Source organism: Corapipo altera, unplaced genomic scaffold (genome assembly GCF_003945725.1).
Source record: "Corapipo altera isolate COAL_440 unplaced genomic scaffold, ASM394572v1 1b, whole genome shotgun sequence".
NCBI lineage: Eukaryota > Metazoa > Chordata > Aves > Passeriformes > Pipridae > Corapipo > Corapipo altera.
Genome location: NW_020884881.1, coordinates 3,155,284 through 3,176,391, shown reverse-complemented (window position 1 = coordinate 3,176,391; position 21,108 = coordinate 3,155,284). Strand labels below are relative to the sequence as shown.

At 38.1% G+C, this 21,108-nt stretch overlaps 1 protein-coding gene across 4 annotated transcripts in view; it reads right to left on the bottom strand.

Moving 5' to 3' along the window:
* Positions 1-2,382: 2,382 nt before the first annotated feature.
* MAPK12 (mitogen-activated protein kinase 12) overlaps positions 2,383-21,108 on the bottom strand; it is a 38,429-nt gene continuing 19,703 nt past the window's right edge. For 2 of the 4 annotated variants that reach the window (XM_027639923.1, XM_027639926.1), the window contains exons 5-12: positions 17,130-17,159; positions 15,483-15,530; positions 11,254-11,368; positions 10,533-10,604; positions 8,417-8,496; positions 7,561-7,639; positions 5,848-6,021; positions 4,374-5,043 (exon numbers count right to left, since the gene is read on the bottom strand). In XM_027639923.1, the coding sequence (XP_027495724.1) occupies positions 4,973-5,043; positions 5,848-6,021; positions 7,561-7,639; positions 8,417-8,496; positions 10,533-10,604; positions 11,254-11,368; positions 15,483-15,530; positions 17,130-17,159 (669 nt within the window). In that variant the 3' untranslated portion in view covers positions 4,374-4,972. Of the gene's footprint in view, positions 2,414-4,373; positions 5,044-5,847; positions 6,022-7,560; positions 7,640-8,416; positions 8,497-10,532; positions 10,605-11,253; positions 11,369-15,482; positions 15,531-17,129; positions 17,160-21,108 lie in introns of those variants that run through there. The other 2 variants (XR_003527128.1, XM_027639924.1) reach the window with 2 other exon arrangements.

Genomic DNA, 21,108 nt, shown 5'->3' with positions numbered 1-21,108 from the left:
ACAAAACAAAACAAGAAGTGAAGTTGTGAGCCACATCTGACCCATAATAACACATTATTGAAATTCAACATGAATGACAAATCTTCAGTGCAATAGAGACTAATACTTAAGTGCTCTATAACAGTCAGGGGGCACGTGGGTCCCATATATCCTGCTGGAACTCTGTTAACTCAAACTTCCCACTCAAAGATGTATATGCTGGATGACTATCAATCTGACTTTGTCTTTTAAAATCAGGCTGAGAAATACAACTGCATTTGAGGACTGAAATCCCAACCTTCAGAATAAAGAGATGTCTGGTAAAATCCAAGATGCTGTAAGATATAATTAGATGGCAGTAGTACAGTCAGATCAGCTCTGTGGTTGCCTTCAAGTTTTGAAAATGGAAGAAAGGTTAGCATATGACTGACTGCCAAAAGAACCTACATCAGCAGTTCATATTACATGAAATGTACCTACAATATTAGTTTCATACAGTTCCCTTTACAGAAAACAATATTTTTAGGACTGATTATACATTTGGGAATACATATGAGGAAAATAAGACCATTATTATGCAAAAACCAAACTCCCCAACTTTATTTGTCACAATATATTTCAAGTCCATGCAGAATGTATTTACATTTCTCTATAAGGCAAACAGAAATTGGATTCTTACTCCTGAGTTGCTTAGCACCAGTAGAAATAGCAAATAGGAACTTAGGAAATGTTGTCTCTCCCTTTGGAGTAGCAGCTGCTTCCCATGCAAAATATTTCTGCTTTCACTTCCCAGTTCTTTTAATGAGCTATTTATACCGATAATCTCTATTGCCATTTGGAGACATTTCTGCAGATTTCAATCTCTTCACAGAAACTTCTTGTCATGATGTGACAAACTTTCCACATTTGTTATTTTACCTTCCGGACTGTTTGCTGACAAGACAGCACAGCAGTGCTTCCAGCTTTGCTGACATATGGATCAAGGTGTTCTCTTCAGTTATTTTAAGAGTTCTGTATTTCTCCAGTATCTAGAAAAACTAACATTTCCTTCTTATGTCTTTTTCATGCATGCTAGCTGCCTCTACAATGTGAAGTTAAGAGAGGGAAAAGTTCGCCTCAGCCAATAGAGGATTTTAGGGCTTGACTTTAGTAAAGTGAAGGTGGGGAAGTGAAAATGCCCACTGAAACACTGACATTTAGGAAGACAAAGCAAAGGAGTTTTTCAATTAAAAAATGCTCCCTCCAAGTCTGACTAACATTTGAGCCATCTGCATCAACTCCAGACTCAAGGCATTTGCTAGAATTTAGGACACTGAATTCCATTTAAAATATAGGGGCAACATTTTCAAATAAGTTTTTGATATTTTCCATTGGCAGGCTCTATCCAGCCCACTAATTTCAATAGGTATTTTTCTCCCATGACTTTTAAGAGGAGCCCAGACCACAATCCTGAGAGCACATATATTCTGTAAAAAATAAAGCTCCTATTTAAAATAGAAGTGTAGACCAAGCAGAAAGTCCATAGGGCAAAATGGGGTATGGCTCTTAAGGGTGCCCTCCTCCACGTTCTGTAGCGTGGAAAAATGTTTTGATTCAATTTACATTCTATGATTGTTCTTTTTTCATGCATTCCTGAAACTGTAGTTTTTAATGACTTGTCAAATACATGAATTCAGGGTTTCTGTTACTATTTAGTCTCTCTAGGTATCCATCTCAGCTAATCAATGCTCATCACAATTTTTAAACAAATACTAGTATTTACAGGTGTTTAACTTAAACATTCATTGAAAGAAACAGAATAACTATGCCTTGATTAAACTTATGTTTTATATTGGATATTAAAGCAAAAAATTCCAAGTAATTTCTTACTTCTTTTCCATTTACTACCTGCTAAGGTCAAATGTCTTCCTTCACATATGTTTCACTTAGTAGTAACACACCCCAGCTCATCATCATGGCTGGGCTTCGCGAACGAAGATTTGGGAAGGGCTCTACCCACGTTTGTTACAAGCGCATTGGTGGCTAAAGAGGCCAATACGAGATAGACATGTCCAATTGCAAAAGGCACAGCAGAAAGACTCCTTAGGTGGTATTGGCAAGGCATGATTCTTTCTGCGTTGTCTTTTCTCCTCAAGAGTGATCCTGTGCACGTTCTCAAAAGAAGCAGCAGCGTTGTAGAAGGTGTGTCTCCAGACCTCCTGATTGGAGGCCAGAGTAGACCAGTTATGTTGATCAATATGGCTGAGGCTGAGACGTTGTTTCAGGGCGTCCTTGTATCTTCTCTTCGGGGCTCCTCTCTTGCAGCAGCCGGTGGCAAGTTCACCATAAAGCAAGATCTTAGGGAGGTGGTGGTCCTTTATCCTTGAGACGTGTCCTGCCCAGAGCAGCTGTGTTCTCAGCAACATGACCTCAATACTTGTGACTGCTGCTTGTTCTAGAACAGACATATTGCTCACATAATCTGACCAGTGGATGTGCACCCCAGCATATTACATGGGGAATAACCCACATCCAAACAGTCAATTGTAAAGACATTTCCTTTAAGAAAGACAAGAAATTTCTCATAGAAATTCTTCAGAAAGGTTTTCCAGTTGCTTTTTCCTACCTCTCAGAGACCTTTATGAACTAAGCACCTAGGAAAATACAGTAAGAGAACAGTAACGAGGAATTCATGAAGCATGTAACTGATCTATCCCATCGGGAAGCTGACTCCTTCTGGTAAGGTACCTCACAATAGAAGGTCTGAAGGTTTTTCCAAGTAAGATGAGTTCAAAAGGCTAAAAAAAAGAATAATTGTTACTCTGCACCTGGTAACAGCTTTGTACACTGTGACCAAAACCATTTGGCACAGGTATTCCCAATGAACAGGTGCAGTGCAGCATTTTGGTCCTCATTTAATTTTCTATAATGTGACCTGTATGCAGCTTTATTTCTAAAATCAGCACTGCTGATTATGTAACCAGTGCGTACTCTGGGAATATGTATTTTCCAGATGATAATTTCAATACAAAAATGCTAGAGCTTACAAAATTTTAGAAAGTCTGAAGAATTTCTCCCTGGAAATCCTTGATCCCTAGTCTGTTATACAGACTGCACTGTATTTAGAGAAAATTATGATATACCTTGACAATGAGTGTATATGCTGTGACTACCTACTGTGTTTGTAAAATCTTGTCCTGCTACACTGGTTACTTTAAAAAAAATCTAGGACATTGAATCACAGAATCACGGAATCAACTAGGTCGGAAAAGACCTTTGAGATCATTGAGTCCAACCTATGACCCAATGCCATCTTGTCAACTAGACCATGGCACTGAGTGCCACATCCAGTCTCTTCTTAAATACCTCCAGGGACCACAAATTCACATCCTCCCTGGGCAGCCCATTCTAATGTCTGATCACTCTCTCTGTAAAGAATTTCTTCCTAATGTCTAATCTAAACCTCCCCTGGCACAACTTAAGGCTGTGCCCTCTCGTCCTGCTGCTGGTTGCCTGGGAGAAGAGATCGACCCTCACCTCGCTCCAATCTCCTTTCAGGTAATTGTATAGAGTGATGAGGTCTCCCCTGAGCTTCCTCTTCTCCAGGCTAAACAGCCCCAGCTCCCTCAGCTTCTCCTCATAGGACTTGTGCTCCAGTCCCTTCACCAGCTTTGTTACCTTTCTTTGGACATGCTCAAGCACCTCCATATTCTTCCTAAACTGAGGGGCCCAGAACTGGACACAGAGCTTGAGGTGCAGCCTAACCAGTGCCAAGTACAGGGGAAGAATTACTTCCCTGGACCTGTTGGCCACACTGGTCTTGATACAGGCCAGGATGCCACTGGCCTTTTTGGCCACCTGGGCACACTGCTGGCTCATGTTCAGCTTCCTGTCAATCAGGTCCCTTTTTGCTTGTTCGCTCTCCTGCCACTCTGTCCCCAGCCTGTAGTGCTGCATGGGGGTTGTTGTGGCCAAAGAGCAGGACCCAGCAATTGGTCTTGTCAAGCATCATACCACCGGATTCAGTCCATCTCTCTAGCCTGTCCAAGTCCCTCTGCAGAGCCCTCCTACCCTCCAGTAGATCGACACTCCCCTCTAACTTGGTGTCATCTGCAAATTTGCTGATGATGGACTCAATCCCCTCATCCAGATCATCAATAAAGATATTAAACAGAACTGGGCCCAACACTGATCCCTGGGGGACATCACTAGTGACCGGTTGCCAACTGGATGCAGCACCGTTCACCAGCACTCTCTGGGCCCGGCCCTCCAGCCAGTTCCTAACCCAGCACAAAGTGCCCCTGTCCAAGCCGTGAGCTGTCAGCTTATCCAGGAGTATGCTGTGAGAAATTGTGTCAAAGGGTTTGTTGAAGTCCAGATACACTATATCCACATTGACACTTCCCCGCTTTTTCTGCCTCCTGCCCAGATCTGTCTGGAGATCAGGTTCTCTTCCACTCACATAGGACAGGGGACACAGGCATTAATTTGGGCTGTGTCTCTGCTACCCACTGCAGTTGCTGCAGTTGCTGAGGTAGCAGAAGATGATTAGCATTCCCAGGCTTCTTAAGAGAGTGAAATATTCCAGAGGAAATCACATGAATACTTCTTGCATTTAAGATGGTTCAGTGCCCTTGGAGAGCAATCACAGCACATCTCTGACACACTCTGTGTCTTAGCTTGCTTGGGGGCGTAACTTGTGCTCTTGTGGTCTCTGAGTTGAAGAATTAGTCCTACCTGCTCTCTTGAGGACAACACTGAGCTTATTGCAGTCTGAATCCTTTTGTGCAGAAGGAAGAAGTTGTAGGCAGGAATAAGTTTCTCGATATTTTTGAAATGCTACTCCAAAAGGCACCGACTTCCATTTGCAGAGTAAAAAACATTGCTCTTTCTTACAGTGTAGATGAAACAGATTACGTACAGTTTATTTATAAAGTTTTATACACCTGAAATGTCAGAAACATTTACAACTTTCCTGCTTTCTTCAGAGTTTTGAAAAGATTGAGTCATACAATTACACTGCTGTCTCCTTTGAGTCCGATGTCTGTGGTGGCTTGAAGTTCAGTATCTCTTTATGTGTAATACCTGGAAAACAATAGAATAGACGATAGTGTTGCTGGTCCAATCAGAAAAGGAGCTGTACAAAAGTGAATGAGCAAGGTACAACCCCCAGGCATGACTGGGCTCTGATCTAGTTCAGGAAGAGAGAGACCTCTTCAGGCAAAAAGAGAGAAAGAGTACAAAAAGTAAGGGAATCAAGGATCATTTTTTCACCATTTCAGATTTGAAGAAGCAGCCTCATACTGAAATGGTATAGATGCTTTCAAAGGGATGCGAGCATTGACTTTAGAGTATAGTGGGCAATATCATCAGGAAGACCTACTGAGCACATCAGCTTTAAAAGTCAGGTCCTCACTTAAAAGGCAAAATACAAACATCAGGCATTAGAAGAAAACAAGATTCAGACTTAAATCTTTGCTGACATAGATACATTTTCTCTCCCTCAGAGAACCTAACTTTAAGGCCAGCAACCATCGCAGTCCAATAGAGCCAACAGTCAAAGAATCTGTTTGCCTGTCCTATCCACTGGAAGGCATGTTACAGAAATAGGTTCTTTTCTATGTTGCAGAAGATGGGAGGACAGATGCATGAAGAAGGAGGAGAAGGAGGAAAGCCTATGTTAGGAGGCAGAGAAGAAACCTTTGGGGATCATCCCAGGAGAACTTGGTACTTACCAGAACTCAATAAGTAGTGTTTCTCTACCTTAATGCTGTCTATTTACTCTGTTCAATCAAAAGTAGAGGAGGTAATTTGTAAAGGGGAACATTCCTATTGCTGGATGGTCTTTCAATCTGGTTATTTTTGAAAACATCACAAAACTAAACTCACGCTTCCACTCATCTAGCGGAAGATCCATGTTATCAAATGTGTCGTCGTATTTCTCAGCTTCAATTTCTTCTTCAGGATCATGAATTGGTTCAAAATAAGGATGCATCAAAGCCTCAGCTGCTGTGATTCGCTTCTCTGCATCCAGCACCAGCATTTTCTCCAAAAGGTTTACAGCTGTTGCACAGAAAACAAACAGTGTATTCAAATCACGCAACTGATTCCACTTGTACACAGTAACATCGCCCTGGAGGTATTTCAAATAAATACATGGAGTTATAAAGCAGAGGTGTCCATTCTATAGCCAGTGGGGCCCATCTGCATGACAAATAGTTCTTTGAGCAAGCTGGGATGTGTACAAAGCCTGATGCAATGCAGAGGTGCTCCCTTGCTTCTGCATGCAATACATATATAATATCTCAGCTTCTGGCTCCAGGACCACTGAGCTTGGGGCTTTCCCAGGTGTCTTTCATCACTGCCACCATGTTGTGGTTCTAAGATACATCACCACCTGAGAACAGCAGAATGAACAGGTAAACAGCTAATGAGAACTGCCCCATATGTGACCAAATCCAAGCCCAAGCACACTTTGAAGTTCACTAAGACAAGTCAGTTGTCCATGCACAGAATTTCAGACCTTATCTGCTATGTGGTTTTGATCTCAGCCAAAATAATCCATTAAAATCTTGTGTGTTCCCCTCCAGGGAATTTTGGATCAGGTCCATTGTTAGACTGTCAAAATGGGCTAGTGTAAACAGGTATGATGAATGATTTATTTTCTGTTTTTCTATCCTCACAGGATTTTCCCGATTTGGGTGGAGCAGCTGAAAGGAAGTAGAGACAGCAGTGTGGGACAGAATGCTTCAACTGCTGCTTGCCATGTTGTGTATTCTCTCCAACCTTCTCTTCCAGATCAGAAGCAGCCAGATGGCCACAGCAGTGATAAGAAGAGACATCCTAAAAACTAAATGGAAATGTGTAGCTTGCTGTAGCTGAAAATGTCAGTGAGCTAACCATGCAGCTGTTTATTAATCAAGTTTATTTCTACAGTATCTGAAACTAAAATTTTTACTTCTTAAATTGCAAAGATTCAATTATCCTAATTCATATTCTAATAAAACTGGCTTTGTGAGTATTAAGGTCACTGGGAAATCGATAAGATTTGGGTAGAGTCATCTCAGAGCTCTGGCTGCCTCGGGTCATATCACAGTTATGCACACTTGGTATGTTCTTCTGGTTGTTTATATATATATATCAAATCCAAGCCAGTGCTTCTCAGGAATGCACAGATGTTTCTTGGGATGTATTAATTCCACTACTAAAATCTCAGCTTTCTATTTCCTTGTATTTCAACTGTAGATCCTATTGAGCTTTCAGAATTGTATTTCAGAAACAATACAGGGAAAATACAATACAGAGAAAATTTTTTAATCTACCAGGGCTCTTGGAAAGCTGCTCAAGTAAAACCAATAAGCAGGTGCTGGATTGAAACTTAAATCCCAAGATACTTCTTTTTTTGGTGCTTCTAAGAAACTGATTCCTGGCAAGGTTTAAACTTCACAAAGTTCAGCCACTACAATCAAAACTATAAATAATGGAAAGCAAGAGATAGAATAGCACGAGAACCATTCCATCATCTATCACAGGACTGATACTGCTGCTGCCTCCAATGGAAACACAAGACAAAATTGTACACATCCGAACAAACTGTCTTACCCAAAGGATTTGCATACTTCAAGATGGACGCAAAATCCTTCTTCTGGACTTTTGGGAGGCTTTTGATATAGTTTTTTGCCTCAAAAGAAACATGAATATTAAATTAGACCATTGCCACCTTTGTAATGTGACAACATCAACTATATGCTTAATAGGTAACTCAATAATGCTTTGATAGCACACTGTATGCATGCATTTTTTCTAATGATATTCACCTACTTGCTGAACAGAACTTTAAAAAAAAAAATCAAGCCTTAAAACCATTAGAAATTATAATGTAAAGCTTTAATTATTTATATTTAATATAAATATAAATATTTATATTTAATATATTAATAGAATAAATATGTATGAATAATTTTAAAGAATGTCATAGTGAGTTTACGGGAATCTCTAGAAGTGAACCTTATACAGTAATTCATTAGTATTTAAATTGTACAGTTAGTCTAAGAATAATTATAGATTCTTTGTAGTAAGGGCTTGAGGATTCTAGAAGGACACCCACATAAGAACAAGAAAGACAGTCAGAGACATTTGCAAAAACTGGGTTTTCTGAATATCTTTATGCTTTCAGTACCTTTCCAATAAAAGCAGTAAGTTATCAGCTCAACTGTTTATATGGTACACACTGGAGAAGTATTTATATATACAGATTTTTCAGCTGTTCTGATAATTTTTTGTTGTGTTACCCCCATCTCCAGTAGCTATTGTGGGTGTGTAAAGCATTTCAAGGCAGAGAGGTACCTTCAGGGGTATTTCAGTAGTCAGTATATATTATCTCCACCAGTTTAAGAACTGAACATGGCTTAAGTAAAATTAAGACGAGTAAAACCAATGCATGAAGCAGAATACTCACATCTTGACTGTGCAATTTTTGAACAAAATCTTGAGTTGGTGTACCTGTGATTTTCATTATTTCTGTGAGTTGGTCCAGATCTGAATACCAGCAATAAGGAACAAATCCTTTCACCCTGCAAAATTAATGCTTTTCTTTGCTGTTGGAGTAAAAAAAAAAATCTCAACAGAAGATTTATAAAATATGAAAGTCCTCCATTTTTCTTGCAAAAGGCAAAGGCACTGAAAGCACCTGAAATAAATACTATAATACTATAATTTGGGAACACATAGTTGAATAATCTTCAAAATTTTGTAATGTTATCAAGTCTCTTCTATAATTTTGACAGAAATCAGTCCAAAAGTAATAGAGGATGTGAACAATCAACACATGTATTGCACACACTGCTCTGGTCTATCCAATACTTAGGTGACATAGAGGTAGGAAAAGTCACGGGGAACATAAGGTGGTGTGATAACCAACAAAAATCAGAGGAAATCGGTCTGCATTATTTCTTCTCCACACTGAGAAACAGCAAGAAGAAAAAAATTATTCCTTATTTCCCACATACTTAGCTTGATGCTGAGATGTTGGAGACATTGGGGTGAGGTATCAGAAGACTCCCTAACCTTCTGTGTCCTAACCCAGCACAGATTCGTCAGCAACAGTTTTAGCTGGTTCAAAGAAGAAACACTATATTTACAGGACGGTAATGCTGCAGAGAAGAGCTATATGATTTGCTTGCTGCTCTGGTAAGAACAGCAGATGAGAAGATAGAAGCTAGATCAGAGCTCAGAGCACATGAGGATTCCACCAGCCTCTGCAGAAAAAGGCAATGGTGGATAACACTAATGAAATTAAATAAATAAAATCTGTACCAAGTTGGCAGGATAACCTATTCAGAATTCTAAAACAAAAATCCTCTAAGTTAGGTGTTTTCTTATTCACCTACCCACAGCTGAACCCGCGGCAGCATTTCCCTGACAATAGGTAATACTGAATCATATACTCAAAGGCCAGCAATGACTATTATACTGGGATAATTTCCTTTGTAATATAGAGCACAGAACTTCAGCCAGTAGTTCTGAAATCTCCAGAACCCAGTATGATTAAAATACTAGCTCTTCCACTGTCATGTTTATGGTGCACCATGAAAATTCTGACTCATTTGTTTTCTTATTTATATATCAGAATGCACAAGGTTTGCATCAGTTGAGAAATGCTGTGTTAGCCAACAGCTGTTCTTTGACAGGCATTTTAGTATTTTCTTGTTAAGAACTAATGCATACTTAAAACCTGTACAGCCTAAAAAAATCTGATGTATTCTACTTTTCCATAGTCCCTGCCATTTTTTTGGTGAACACAAAATGTTTTTCTTTACAAAATGAGAATAATATGATCCATTCAGTGAAGACCCAATATTACATGTAAGTACTTAAATACAAATATAACTAAAATTAAGCAATTTTGATTCTGTAAACAATTTGCAAGTATTTGCAGGTAAGTGATTTATTGACTGCAATTCCACAAGGGAGAAAGCAGTGCAAAATGATTAGGCTGAGCTGTCAAACAAAAGAAAAGATCAAAAATTATTGCTGTCTTCTATTAAGTATTACAACTACTACTGTCAATGAAGTATCACTTGAAGATGAAATATGGCTTAATCTTAACAATTTTCTTCGTTGCTCAGCAATGAAATGATAGATTAAATGTTTTCTGTAAATATACATTTTACTAGGTGTTACTTACATAACACTTTTGATGAAAGCCTCAAAAAGCATGAAATGGACTACCTTGTGCACATAAGCCAAATACTACAGCAGAATCTTCTGTGAGTGTTCTAGAATCTGTTGCTAAAAAAATAAATATGGCCTTTCTACTACCGTGGAACCTTTTACCTGATGATTTGAGATGTGATTCAAAGATCCTCTCTATTGAAAAACCCAGTAATACAAATTTTAATTTACAGAAGTGCAAAAGTGGTACAGATATGAAATAATCATTTAATGAGAAAGGTGCAAACCATTTTACTATTAATTTCAATTTATACTTATCAATTTTTTAACAGACTTACTGTGTCACACAAGAACCTCTCATAATTTTCTTACATTAGTATCATAAATTCAGTGAAGGATACGATCATTTCCTTTGAACAGAGGCCTCCCTGTTATCATCTCAGCCATTATACAGCCCACTGACCAGATGTCAACTGAAAAAAAGACCAAGAGGTACATTAAATTGCAGAATGTTTGTTCCTTTAAATGTACATAAAGTTTAATTTAAAACATATTTTAAAGAAGTATAAAAATTACCTTTACAGCCTGTTATAAAATAAATGTGTGCCTTGCCAAGTATGATGAACAGCAAAGGTAGAACTACCAGACTTTCTAATGAGCAAACTGGAGATAATCTCATAATATGCAGAGTGAGTCTCTCAGTAACAGGCAGATGCATGTGGGAAGTAAATTTTCAACGCTTTCAAAAACTTCCACAGTTATCCCAGTGTTATTTGAATTCCCTCCGTCTGCCACTTTCCTCTGAGTGACAGTCGGCACATCTTTGCAGGAACACAAGAACAGTGACCAAACTGTTATATCTGTATACATTTAAATAGCTTTTTTCCAATTACCTTGGCACTTTCTGTTACTCTCAGAAGATATATATATATATATATAAAACCACAAACTCACAACCACCACATGATTACCTGAAATTTATCTACGAGGAAATTTTGCGTAATTGTATCATCATTTTCACCTCTATTTTCCCACTCATTTCAGAAACAAGTGGTTGTTTATATATTGTCTGATTCAGCAAATGCTTTAGCTCTGTTAAGACACTTCTGAAGAGATGCTGACCTGTTTGAGTATAATGCATCCAGTTAAGTATGACCTCTGGAGCTCTGTACCACCTTGTAACCACATAACCAGTCATCTCACTGTCTGTATGCCTTGCCAATCCAAAATCCAGAATCTGTAGTGAAAGCACAAAGAATATCCTGATCAGACACTAGTTATCTAGTTCAGCCAGACTTTACAACTGTAGAAAATAAAAAAAAACAAACTGGAGCAATCTGCAGAGATTGGTTTATTTTTGTATCTTTGAAGAGTCTTGTCCTTTCTTTAAAAATCAAGACAGAGGTAGAAAGGAGCTTTGCACAGTTTTTTTTTAAAGTTACATACTCCTATAGCAACACCAAAAGCTGCAAATCCAGCAAAGAAAATAATAAATTAATCAATTATTAATTAAAAAGGTAATGGACACATTCAATGCAAAAAATTCTCTGACCACAGAACAGCGCCTGTCTAAGATGGTATCCATTGCTCTCATATCCCAGGTGGCACAATTATTCAAGGGTATGTTCCACTAGTATTCTGAAGTAAGGAGGTATTGTTATTTCTATTCTATGAGTAAATCATACAAAGGGAAGACTTCCTCTAGGTCACACTGAAAATCTGCAAGAAGAGTAGGGAGTTATCATCATTTAGTCCCACCAAGTTTTCCCAATCTCCAGTGTCAACTACAGAAAAACTTTTGTAAGAAATGCAAGATCAGTGCAATTTTTTATAGGGTTATGTACAATTCAGCTTATTTCTAAGATTCTCAGATATTTATCTCTAGATACAGCAACGTGTACAGCAGCAAGATTAAAAGTGAATGTTATGGCCTTTTGTCAACTGCTACCAAGTTTGCCTTAAGAAAGCCCACCTGCATGGACCACTAAGAGATGGTGCCAAAAGATGGAGCCAGTAGCAAGCAAATTCCACTCCTAGAAAGACAATCAGTTTGTATTTATCAGAAAATTCATGCTTCTAACAAGAAGCATGGGGCTTGAGCAAGTAAAGTCTGTTCAAAATAAATCACTGTCACCCACAGACAACAGAATATGCAGCTTTGCATGAACAGCCCTTAGTTGCCATGTGTTTCAGGTGTCACATGTATATAGACGGGGCAGAAGTTTTTACTAGGAGCACCTGGGTATTACTATACCAAGAGTGATGTTTTTGTAATGCTCTCTACAATTAAATATTCTAAAATATTTCAGGATAGTTTCATCATTCCCTGACAAACATTTTAAAATATTTCAGGATGATTTCATCATTCCCAGGCACTAACAGAAAGGAAAATTATATTTTCATTCATAGATTAAAAGTACAAAATGTTATGGCTTATCTTCATTGCCATACTTGAAATATCATTTCTATATTTTCCCTATAACTGCTGATTACCAATCCATTCAAAACCAGGAATAGGATGCAAAGGGAGACATTTTTACCGTACCAATAAAATATATTTGATTACGGCTGATTCTTTAGATGCTGAAAGTTTACTGGACTCAAAATATTTGCACTGTCAAAATACACTTTTATATATGACTTTCCAATTTATTCTACATATTCAGCACATATTATTTACCCAGGAACATGGCAGGGAGGGTGGAAAAAAAATTAGAAGTTTTACATAACAGATCAAAACCCAGATGTGGTACCATCTATTCTATCACAGTTTTTTAGGCATTTTCTCTACCAAGGCTTATGACATGTAGAGCTGGAAACAGCTAAAATATAATTTGGTTTTGTAATTTCATAAAAGTAGAAAACACAGCAAGAATTTTTGTGTGCTCTGTTTTAACTTCATGTTTTATTTTCATTTACATATTCATTAAGCTCAGGAACAAGTATATCTTATTTGTACTTAATATTAACATGGTATCACTTCAACAACTATCTTCACATAGCAATTTTCAGAACAAGATAGAAAATCCTTTTTATAATCAGTGAATGATGAAAGAAAGAGCAAATCCCTCTCAGCTCCTCAAGGATAGCTCCCCTTCAACTCTGCAAACTTAATTTTCCTAACTTTCTTCAGTAACCATAACAAAAATAACTTGTAACTTTGAGACTACAGAAAGGGCAGTGATTTCTCCTCATGCACCCTTTACTATCACTTTTCCCATATCTTTATTCAAAGCTGAAATTCTCACATAACTGAACCACTCCCATAAAGTCTTGTGTCTTTTTTAGGGAAGAAACCTTGGCCATAAGATCTAAATGTAATTACACATCTAGACACAAAAGCACCCATTCCAATTCATGGTTGTTTTGTGAGGATGTATAGGCCAATCCTGATTCAATTCAAGTACAGGATGGAAGATATGGCTCAATTTTGTAATTAAATGAAATCCCTGACTCGCCTTTGAGATTGCTAGAGCTGAGAGAAGATAGGTGACAAAAGCAATTCTGAAAATTAATAAAAAATTAAAATACAAGAATAGAATTAACTGGGGACTGGAAGCAGTCTGAGGCTACTACAGTTACACTCACCAGAATAAGTTATATTCCTAAAATACACAGTGTTGAGTACTACAGAATCCTACTTTGTAATAAATATTTGGGTTTTTTTATAACAAAGTCATTCTACACAGTCAAATAGATGCATTTTTGCTAGGTCAGGGTACATTGCATACTTATTTCTGAAGTACAAATATTATCCTTTCTATCAGGCTTTGGAAGATTTCCAGTACATGGCAGAAACTGCAACCAAAACTGGTCAGGTTTAGTATTTCAGTTCAACGATTCAGGATGAGGCTTGGTGTGACAAATATTGCAAAGGTGAAGAATTACTACTGCAGATGGACTCTACTGACAACATTTCCAAGGAAGTGGCAACACCTACACTTCAAAACAGATAACTTCCTGCAACAGGTGTTACAGCCCTGGTCTCCAAGGGTGCATGCCTGCTAAGCCCAGTTTCCATACTGGAAAGGGGTGTGGGTGTGCACTGTCCTTCTAACCCATCTTTGGAGGAAAGCCCTGATGGGTAGGACAAAGGGAGCCATGCTGCATACCAATACTTGTCCTACTCCAGAGAAGCAACAATCAGGTAAGACGAAAAATGCCATCCAAGGCACCTCTTTGCAGTGTAGCAGCAGAAACAGCTAATAGGTGAACTACAAGAGACTGAATTCAGAATTGTCTCCCTTTAATTAATTTTTTTCTTACTACTTCAGTTAAGAGCAAAAATGAAGCAGAAATTATATATTCCTGCTACAAAATACACTGAAGCCTACATGCAATTGATACTGCTGATAGTTGTAACAATGTAGAAGAAAACACTTTCAAAGAAATAAGATATTCTTGTTCACAGTGAGCAGTATGTGATTCCTTTCATGCTTCCCTGAAGTGATTAGCTGCAACATATCATAAACACTGTTCTCCATTACAGTTCTTATCTGACTGCAACCATCAATGATTTTTTGCTGAAAAGTATGTTTAGTTGAGTGACTGCATAAAAAATATACCAGTATGCATTGCAACATACACATTATACAGGAAAAGGGTTACTATTACTGACATGCACCTTGCCTTGGTGTGGGCAAACAGCTGTGGCATGGTCTGCTGTCAACACCAAACCCACAGGAGCAGTTTCAGTTCTTACACTGCCTGTCACCCCCCTGGAGAGACTCAAGTCAGCAAACACTCTAATGATGCCATGAATGTAATAAACTGTGGCACTGATTTCCTTATCAGAAATCCTCTACATCCTGGAGATGACCCTGATCTCTCCCCTGCTAGCACTGGGTACAAGCTTCCTGGAACATCCTGTCTGGATTAGATGTTTTCAGCTGAGACATCCTGGGCAAAGCCTCTAGCTTCAGGTACAGCCATTTCTTGTGCTTGATTCCAGAATGATCTCAGAAATTGATAATCACCTCTGCTGTTATCATGAATTGCACATTTGTGTCAGTCAAGGACATACAAATGGGGGATAAATAGATTCTCACTATTTAGGGTTTTTTTTTCTTAAACAAGTATTTAATTATTATGGTGATAATACATTGCAAGTCAGACAGATGGGAAAAATACTTGTGTGGAGAAGTGTTTTGTAATTTTTTTTCCAAGTTAGTTACCATTGCCCATCTAATCATTTTCCATTTCTTTTTCCCGTGTTCCCCTGTTTCTCGATGACTCCTCAAAGCCTATGCACTAAAAGCCTGGCCCATTACTGAGACCAGTTAGCATGTCTACAGCTGATGTCTTCTGTCTTCTAATACATCTGACTGCTTTTTCAAATAAACATACCTTACCTTCAATTCACAGTCTTCATTTACTGCCAAGTTTCCAGGCTTTAGATCCTGTAACCAGATTTCAAATGGATGTTATTTTTTTTTATTTTACAGCAAGCACAATAAAGCACTCTTTCCTGCTTTCTTTCTGTCTTTCTTTCTTTCTGGTTTTATAGCTTTCATGTAACACAGCAACAGGTAAAACAATGTCATAACAAATCACATCAACAAGGAGACAAATTTGCATATATTTTGCTTTTTTCTAGTATATTTCCTTCCCCAGAAAAATCAACTATTTTGTTTGCTATAAGTCAGGAAAATACTTGCCAGTGAAGGAGGTCACTCATCTTTCTTTCTATGAGTGGGGTTTGGCCATAAATTTGCTGCATTTAATACTAACACCACAAAGTTAACAATTCACGTATATATTTCTGGATTGTACGTATTGCATATCAATATATACTTTATAAAGTTTGCATACCCTGATAGGCTTAGAAGGATTACTGAAAGAATCAAATGAGATTTTATGCAAAATCCTATGCTCTCTTCTGTGGGAAAATCAAGTTCCTAACGAAGTCTATTGAACTGCAACATTTAAAAAGTATTCCCTTAAGTCTCTTTAGCTACCGTAGGGACTTCTAATGATCTTCAAAAGTTGTTCAGTTTAGCAAAAGGGAAGAGTATTGGCAATGACTAAGATGATATTGCAACAGCAGTGACTCAGACATACGGACTTAGAAAGAAATTTTCCTTCAGCTTTTTCAAACCTTTGTTTGATACACTATAGCACAAGATGTTTAAAAGTATCTTATCTCTAAACTTTTTAACAGGCATCCGCCTGTTTTATACAAAGATGTTTTAAGATCAGAGGGGCCTGAGAGTGAAATTTGGTGTGAAGAACCTAGTGAAATCAACAAGTTCAAAGGCCTTCAAGAGGGAGCTTAGAAAAAGACTAAGCAATGGTAAATTTGGACTATGATCACAGTAGTTGCAAAAATAAAAATATAATTATATTACTTTATTTTGTCAGTTTGCATAGTTTCCATGTCCAGCTTAAAGGTGCTTTACAATGTACACTTCCTATGGTGCTCCTGATATTTTATTACAAATGGACAATAGTAGAAACAAATAGTTTCTACTATTCTGATGCAGTTTTGGGGGAAGACATGCTACTTGGTACCACGTGAGCATCATTCAGAACTCCTTCACAGTGCAAAATGATTTTAAGCGGACTTTGGACAAAGAAAGAATTCAGAAATATTCAAATGTCTAATTTATTGCAATAAAAATTTGAGGTTCTCAAGGCTTTAAAAGTTTGGACAATTTTTTCAGTTGCTATGGTTCCTCCCCTCTCATCTTTGAACACTAACATGATGTTTAAAGAAAATCTAAATATTGTTTTTAGAAGTTTAATCTTCATTAAAACAAACAAACAGAAAAAGCTCTTATCCATCTCAATTTAGACACTTGTGGGGACTTACAACTCAACTTCACAAAGTAACTTTAGAAGTCCAAATTTAAGCTGTATTCAGTGCAGTTTGAGTGCCCAGCTTACACTGATGTAGCCATGCCATCTTTTGTTCTTACTGAAGAAGAAACCAAAAGCTTATACACAAATATCACTCACATTATCAAAATATAAACATCTGTAGTGTTGTTTCCACTTACCCTGTGAATTATGCCTGATGAGTGAATATACTGAAAAAAGAGAAAGTATTAGTTATTCATGAAGTCCCAACTTTAAGAAGTTGCCTAGGGTATAGGAGAAAGTACTTTTTCACATTGCTAAAGTAAATTGAAATTATAAAATATTTACCTATTGCACAGATCTTTTTAGCTATGGTTTTAATGTTCACATAATTAAACTAGCATTTTGCCCTTTCCCTCCCCCAATAACAAGAAACTACTAAATCAGTTTGAGTACTGCAATAGATCATATAGCTTTTTCTAAGTCCTCCCATACATAAAATGCCATTTTCAGTTAATTTTTTGGCATATATATATATATATGTATCAGAATAAAATCTGTTGTTTTATATATCAGAAATGATCTCTTGCAATAGATGTCTCTACTGTGCCATTGTAGTTTAGATTCATATGCTTCAGCAGCACTGACTTTTAAGAGATCGTTAAGACCGGGATTAAGGCCAGTCAAGGCCTTATCTGAGAATTCTCACTACATGCTTCAATATTTCCTCAATGAAACATGGAAAGGTCAAGGTACAAGACTGTCTCCTTTACTTGAATTCTTTCATCATCCTTCCAGTGACCCATTTAAGGGCTCACAAAAGCCAAACCAACAAACTGGACTCCCAGGACTAGTTCTGGGAAGACACCTGATCAACTACATGATGTTGGAATGCATGATTATCACCAATGCAGCAAGTTGTCCTGAACTGAGGACGTGCTTTCCAAGGGCGATCTGTGAGGTGCTATTACTGTTCACTTCAGGTGTGGGAAACTGATCTGAAAACCCTGCAGACCACACATTATGAGCTGCTGGCAGCTCATAATACTGACACTAATCAACATAAGAACAAAAAAAGCTTTTAAATAAAAAGACTCCAGAAAAGACGGATGAGGTGCACCTGGAGAATTTTCATTTTATTCCACCCTGGAGAATGGGACAACAACTGGGAAAAGAATTACTGGGAACCAACTGTCAGAGTCAGGAAAGACCAGTCATGGACAGTCAGCATGGCATCACGGAAATGCACAGAAGGAAGGAACTTTGCAGGATAACCGCAAAGCAGCCATAGCCCCAGCAATGACCATCTTCCTTCCCAACAGCCCTCAAAAAAGGCAATTAACCTTGTGAATGCAACAGTCCCTCTGCAAAGGGGTCCTTGTAATCCAACTGATGAGGGGACCAGGGAAAAGAAATCAAAGCTACAAAGCCAACTTCTACAGTCAGATCCAATGTGCATTTCAGACTTAGATTTCTGAACTTAAACAAAACCCATACAACCTAAGCAACACAAGATCTGTGTTTAAGGTGCCAAGTTTTTAAAGCAGTGACTGAAAAAACTAAAACCTCTGACAGTTTCTTTTTCCTCTCTTACACTTGACACGATGCACCAAATGTGGTCTCATAGGTTCTGAAAAGAGGGGGGAAAAGAAATCAAAACCAATTCCCTTAACCCTGTGGCTACAACTTTACCAATCCAGCCCAGAACGTGGTAAGGCCCTGTTGCTGCACAGTCACACTGATTGCTGTGCCAGAGCCCAGGCAGGTCTTGGCATCTGTGGTAGAACAGTTCCTGCTACATATTACTTGCAGATTAGGCATGGTTTAACATAACCCATAGGAAATGCCAAAGCCCTTCCCAGGATTTCCTGAGGCAGACACAAGGAGCTGAGGGCACATGGCTGCTCCCAATAATGTAGTCTATAAAAACACTACAGCAAACAAAAAACTACAAAATGTTGTATCTGTCATGGATGTGCAAAAAAGTGGACTGGGATAGGAGGAAGAGGAAGTCTGTCAATGGTACACGGAGACCAGAGAGGATACATGTTTTTTTTTTTTTTAAGAAATGTACCTGTAAGTAGCTAGATTGATTCCCAAGAAACTAAGAAAAAGAAGTCTTCTGTCTTCTGCTGTCTTGATCAAGGATATCACAATATCTCCTTGCATTCTAAATTATTCCAATGTCTTCTAACTGAAGCCTCTTTATTTTCCAGTGCAGATGCTTAAAATATTCTATAGGCTGTTTTCTCTGATAAAATTGTACACAGTAGGAAATAGCTGGTTATTCTGCACCTAAGAACGTGGCACATAGAAACAGGAATTCAAAGGTCTGAACCCTTCAGAGTTTTAAAGTACATCTCACTTGTTTGGGGGGAAGAACGTGATTTTGCTGGCGTTCTTACCCCACTGAAGGTTTTATGTGTCTTCACAGCACCAAAATCACATTAGCACTTTGGGGAGGGTTCCTGTTTTCTAAACACTTCTCTTAATACAGCACTACTGAGATTACATGAAACAGCATTTATTCCTGATGCTAATGTACACATCAGCCTTTCTGTAAGCTGAAATACTGATGCTGTGTTGCAGCATTTCTTTAACAACAGCAGTATTTTTGTAACTGCGTTTTACTGTCTCCTGGCAGGTAGCAGCACTGGAACTATACCAGACTTCATTCAGAAAATTTTCCATTTCTGTTCAATAACCTTCTGAAATGGGATCCTGTTCTTACTGATTCTCCTCATTAAACTAGCCATTTATTGACAGCTTTTTCATTCTTAACATGGCAAAAAGATCCAGACCAGAGCAGACATGCCCTTCACAATGTTATTACCACTTCACATGAAAAATATTTGATTCAAGAACCCAGTTAACATGAGGGAAGTCCCTTGGAGCACTATGCATTATCCTAAAGACAATTTTTGGTAGTATGCATAAATCCTGGCATGCAAGTTTCAGATTGTGCTAGGAAGCACAGTCATCTAAATTTTAAGCATTCTTGTCTGTATATGTAATCTCTACACAAAATAAAAAGCTAATCAAAAGGGAATTAGAAAAGACTCAGGAGAAAGTGTTCTAGGCAACATGCAAAATGAAAATGAAGAGCAACTTGGCAGGGAAAGAAAAACAGAAGAGGAAATGAGGGAGAGGGGGAAGGGAAAAGAGAGAAGCAGAAAAAGACCAGCATAAATGTGAACAAAAGGCAGTAAATATTGATGAGAAAAGAACTGGAGCAGGTAAATCTTATCATTAAGTATGGCAAGGGAAGCTCAAACAGGTATTTTTATGGCCCAAGAATTGTCTGTTCCTTCTCAAACTCTGTACGAATAAAGCAAGAGGACTGACAGCCACCTCCCCAGATCCCTATAAACAGGAACACAGCTGGCATTCCTGCAGAAAAGGGACCCAAGACTGAAAGTGCTGGAACCTCCAGCTGCTTTCCACCTACACACAGACACTTATGTTTAGCTTGCCTTCTGTACTCTTTGACAATACACAGCTTTTCTGTCAAAGAAACAAACAAACAAAGAAATTTAAGTCCTTCCAAGTTGCAAGCTCATACTTATATAAAATTTAATGCCAGAGTAGAGTCTGACTAGTAAACAGACAAAGGAGAAGCATGTCACTGTTTCTAAGTGGTAAACTGTGATAAATTACAAAGCTCGCTGAAGAAAGGAAATGAATATTTCATTCTCTGTAGAAAGAAGACAGTAAAATGGTAAGAACTGATAAACAAAGACCTCTACAGGTTTGCAGAGCAAAGGTTGAGGGCTTGATACAAATCTTCCTGAACTCAGCATGAACTTTCTATTGACCTCAATCTATACATATTTTTTTAAATCAATCCTGTTGAGCATTTTGGTATACAATCAGCCCAGAACCAGACTACAGGTAGAATGCAGAAACAAAGCCTGTGAGGAACCAACCCATGGGCTTAGCAAAAATCTCTTTACAATGCATCAGTCACGCAGAGTTTTCTTTACATGCATTTAACTGTCACATGTAAATAGGCTGTTACAGTAGAATATGCAATGTGACAAAAGTGACGAACTGCCTTCTTGCCTTAACCAGACATAAATAGAGATACCATAAATTTCTTTATATTTTACACTAAGGACAAATGCATATTGCAGGTTACATCCGTAACACAAAAAACCCCACCAAAACAGAGTCCATCAA